This window comes from Mastomys coucha, unplaced genomic scaffold (genome assembly GCF_008632895.1).
Source record: "Mastomys coucha isolate ucsf_1 unplaced genomic scaffold, UCSF_Mcou_1 pScaffold22, whole genome shotgun sequence".
In the NCBI taxonomy this organism is placed as follows: Eukaryota; Metazoa; Chordata; class Mammalia; order Rodentia; family Muridae; genus Mastomys; species Mastomys coucha.
The window spans coordinates 79,920,519-79,925,471 of record NW_022196905.1 but is presented as its reverse complement, the minus strand read 5'-3'; the positions used below and the strand labels follow the sequence as shown (position 1 = coordinate 79,925,471).

The following is a 4,953-nucleotide window of genomic DNA, read 5'->3' as shown; positions in this document are numbered from 1 at the left end:
TAGAAGTCAACATTCTACAGAGCCTCCTGTTTGGAGTTAGTTTCTTTTTTCATACTCTGTGATTTATATACATAACTGAAAACTCCCAACTCCAGTGTTCATAATTCTAATGTATTTTTCTCTTTAGCATATATTCTTTTATTCATCTTCCTTAGTAGTCTTTATCTAGTTTCCTTCCTGAGACTCAACTGGTTCATCTGCTATCATTTCACTCTTAATTTTAAAATATCACAATTTGTCACAGTTTTTATTGAGGTAAGGTAAAAGTGTTAAACAAGAAGATCCAACTCTTCATAAGTAAATAGTAGTAATCTATAAAATGATAATCTATGGGTGTTTTATTGGATAAAACTCTCTTGACCTGGGTGGTTTTGTAACTTTAAAAGTTAATATTTAACTTATTTTATGCCTAAGTTGTTACTCAACTGAAAAATAACCCTCAATCTTTGCAAAACAGCTTGGGGAGGCACATCATGGTGTCTGAGAAATGGGTTGTGGCAGTTTTGCTGCTGCAACTTTGCTGGGCCAACTGTGGCTTCTGTGGCAAGGTCCTTGTGTGGCCCTGTGATATGAGCCACTGGCTGAATTTAAAGACTATTCTCGAGGAGCTCGCAGCTAGAGAGCATGAGGTAACAGTCCTGAAATACCCCAGCATCATCATAGATCAGAGTAAACTTTCTCCACTGCACTTTGAGAATATTCCTGTGCTGCATGAAAGTGAGACTGCTGAGAATCATCTAAACAAGATGGTAAATCTAGCTGTGAATGTCATTCCAAACCTGCCTCTGTGGAAAGCAGCAAGAACATTGCAAGATTTCTTTCTTCAACTGACTGGAGTTTTTGAAGATCTTTGTAGAAGTGTATTGTACAACCAGACATTCATGAACAAGCTACGGGATGCAAAATATGATGTAGTGGTTATAGACCCTGTCATTCCCTGTGGAGAACTGGTGGCAGAAGTACTTCAGGTCCCTTTTGTAAACACACTGAGGTTCAGCATGGGCGATTACATGGAGAAACACTGTGGCCAGCTTCCAATTCCAATTTCGTATGTGCCGGTTGTTATGAGTGACCTAACAGACAACATGACCTTTACAAAGAGGGTGAAAAATATGATGTTTTCACTGTTTTTTGAGTTTTGGCTCCAACAATATGACTTTGCATTCTGGGATCAGTTTTACAGTGAAACTCTAGGTAAGAGACTAGTTTCCATACTAAGCTAGTTGTTAAATATTATTTTAATGCTTAATAGATGCTTAAAGAAATAACAGGAATACATTTTATAAATTTTGACTCTTATGTAAAACCCTACAAGAGAAAGTAATAAATTATTTATTGATAAAGATTAGGAGAGGTGCAATGAAGACATTTTGCTATTATCACATGGTTATAATCATTAAACTATCTAATAGTATTTTGAAATTTAATAGCTCATTATCACAGAATGATAATGAGAAGTGATAGACAGATAAATATCAATGGAATGGAGCATGATTTTTTTTGTTAGATACAAGAAAGACAACTAATTCCAGGATGTGGAATGTATATTTTAAAAAATTGTAGGTTTCTTATTGGTAAACAATACAGTGTTGCAAAAATAAACAAAAACATTTGTGCTAGTAATGATATGAAATATAAATTAATTTTATGAGAAATATTTAGTATGCAATGCATTGCTTCTGAATTTTATTCCACAATTATTAGCAACCACTGATTATTGGTCTTAAATTTATACTATTCTTCTGCTAATTGAAGTACCTTAATTTTTAATGCATGTTGCAAATTAAGGATGAGTCATGGAAGACTGTGGTTAATGCAATCTTGGCAATTTAGCACAATCAAGATTTGAACCATTAAATATTTTCTTGCAATCACCATGTCTTTTCTGCTTGGTATTTAATGTATCATTAATATTCTTGATAAAAATAAATAAAACTTAATGGAAACTGATAGAGTCTGTCTCAGAGTAACATCAGCTTAAAAGGCAAAATCCAGTTATTCCTAAAAAAAAAGAATGAAATTTAAAAAAAATTAAATGCTCTTGTGAAGTGAGAACTTTTACTGTACTTTAACCTCTGGAGAAATAGTATTTTAGAGATCCATACTGTTTCCACATTTCTGTATTCCACTACCTCAAATATAAACTACTTTAGCAAGCTTTTCACTGTGACAGCGTGAATGGAGACATTGTGATGTGCCAGTGTAAATGGAGACATTGTGATTTGACAGAGAGAGTGACAGTGCTAATCAGAGATAAATGGAACACAAAGATCCAAGGTAAACCAATGAGGCCCTCTGCTGCACTAGTCATGAGTGACACCCAGTTATCTCTTCTCAGCAGGGTCACAACTGAGAGAAGCATACATCTTCGTGTGTGACAACAAAGTTGCCACTATTTTCCCTATAATTAAAAAATGTGAATGAACCTTCAGTTTATTTAAGCTTTACAGATGGTAGGAAAATTGGTTGATTTTCTCCTGAGCTGGCTTATATAGCACCTTCAAAACTGTGAGAGCAGGCTGGAGAGATGGCTCAGAGGTTAAGAGCACTGACTGCTCTTCCAGAGGTCTTGAGTTCAATTCCCAGCAACCACATGGTGGCTCACAACCATCTGTAATGGGATCCGATGCCCTCTTCTAGTGTGTCTGAAGACAGCAACAGTGTTCTCACAGACATAAAATAAAAATAAACAACTGTGAGAGCTAGCCCTGAGGAAGGATGATTCTAGGTCGGTTCCAGCAGGATTTCTATACATTCTGTTTCAGAATTGTAGAGTCTCTGTATCAATGGGGCCCTTCAGATTTTGTGAGTACCTAAGGGCAATTGAACAACTTATGTAATGTTGGGCATATCCTGGATTCTTCTAGACCAACAACTTGAAAGACATGTTCCCATACCTGGAACTGGGATATTGGTTAGATAATCCATGATTCTGGTGGAGAGTGGGAGGTGCTATCACTTTGTGAGCTTTGTGGCATAATTACATGCATATGTGTGTGGGCAAATACATTTTATGTAGTTTTGAGTAAGCTTATAAATTAATGGTTCCATATCACTACCTTCCTCTCATTTACTGTCAGTTGTTTCTTGATGTTAGCCATTGCAACTATCAAAATAGTTTTAACATTCATTAATTTAATTGCTAAGGATGCTAAGCACTTTAAAAGATATTCTTTAGAGCGTTTTGTGTTTCTTCGAAGAAGTCTCATTCCAGGTCCAGCACCCAGTTTTATTTACTTTGCTTGTTTCCTTGGTTGATTTTTTTATATTCTACATATTAATATTTTATCTGATGTTTAGCTATAAACTATTCTAAATCTAGATTTTAGGATTTCCCTTCCCTCAGGTTCTTCCTCCCCATTTTGTTTTGTAGGTCCCATTTGTCAACTGAACTGCCTAACCTTTTGTGCTTATCTTTGTAGGATTTGGTCTGTTTTCTCTAATAGTTTCATGTTTTATAATTTTCACATTGAGATCTTTGATGCATTTGGAGATATCAGTGATAGATACAGGTTAATTCCCTACCAAGTACTCCCACCATTTGTTGAAGATGTGTACTTTTGGCATTTTTATCAAAAAGGAAGATGGCTGTAGTTATACACATTCATGCTTGTGCCTTCCTCTCAGCTTCTTACTTTAAATTTGCCTTTGACTGAAATTGTTCTCAATGTTGTAATTTGCTCTGCAGATGGTATCATTAGTTGCACATTGAGGTTATTCTAAAAGTTGGAGGGGGAAAACAGAGTGTGAATGCTCTGGCTCTATCAGAATCTGCTTTTCAATTCTAGTCCTGAACCTTCTGTGCTTTTTGTAATGATACCCGCTTACTTCAGTGGAGTAATGTAGATGCCTTAACTGAACATATTATAATGCATTTGGTAGACTATCAGCCTACTTCTCTCACACTCTGTACCTTTCCAAGGAACTTGGAAGTTTCTAGAGAAATTCAATTAGTAAGCAGATCTGTGTTGGTGTATCAAACAATCCTTCTCTAATGGAACAACATGGGAAGAAACTCTAATGTTTTGGTAGCAGACTGTCTTAGCCAGGGTTTCTATTCCTGCACAAACATCACGATCAAGAAGCAATTTGGTTATGAAAGGGTTTATTCAGCTTATATCTCCAAACTGCTGTTCATCACCAAAGGAAGTCAGGACTGGAACTCAAGCAGGTCAGGAAGCAGGAGCTGATGCAGAGGCCATGGAGGGATGTTTCTTACTGGCTTGCTTCCCCTGGCTAGCTCAGCTTGCTCTCTTACAGAACTCAAGACTACCAGCCCACAAGGTGCCCTCCCCCCTTGATCACTAATTGAGAACATGCCTTAGAGCTGGATCTCATGGAAGCGTCTCCTCACCTGAAGCTCCCTTCTCTGTGATAATTCCAGCTTGTGTCAAGTTGACACATAAAACCAACCAGTACACAGACTGAGTAATGATATGTGAACATCTGATGATCTGAAATTTACAGTTCTTTTAGTGTACAAATTTTCAGCTTTTTAGTGTCTATCATTGAGAGAGAATGTAAGAAAATCCATACACAAATCGGGGTACCTGCCATTAGTAGCAGCTGAATTACTTCCTGGATGTTGTGGACTCTGATGAAAACCCAACACCCAGGACACACCCAGTGTTCTTAACCATGAAAACTTGTTTATTTGAACAGCAAAATGACCAGCCAGGAATTAAGCACAGACTCGGGAGCTGATACTGCAACCGATTCTTCTGGGTGAACTGGTTTCAGGCTTGAAAGCTATAAACAACATGTGTAATCATCACAAGATAAAAACCCACAAGCAGGTAGGCCATCGAAGATTACACAGAGGAAACAATAGCAGGCTGGCTTCATAATAGGCTTCTGAGTCAAGGGTTTTTCAGTTGGAATGCAGAGGGAAGAAAGAAAGAGAGAGAGAGAGAGAGAGAGAGAGAGAGAGAGAGAGAGAGAGAGAGAGAGAGA

General features: G+C 37.2%; 1 protein-coding gene across 1 annotated transcript in view; it reads left to right on the top strand.

Moving 5' to 3' along the window:
* The first annotated feature begins 447 nt into the window (after positions 1-447).
* The window catches only part of LOC116070584 (UDP-glucuronosyltransferase 2A3), a 223,619-nt gene continuing 219,113 nt past the window's right edge, over positions 448-4,953 (top strand). The window contains exon 1 of the mRNA XM_031342018.1: positions 448-1,194. Within this exon, the coding sequence (XP_031197878.1) occupies positions 474-1,194 (721 nt within the window). The 5' untranslated portion in view covers positions 448-473. The remainder of the gene's footprint in view (positions 1,195-4,953) is intronic.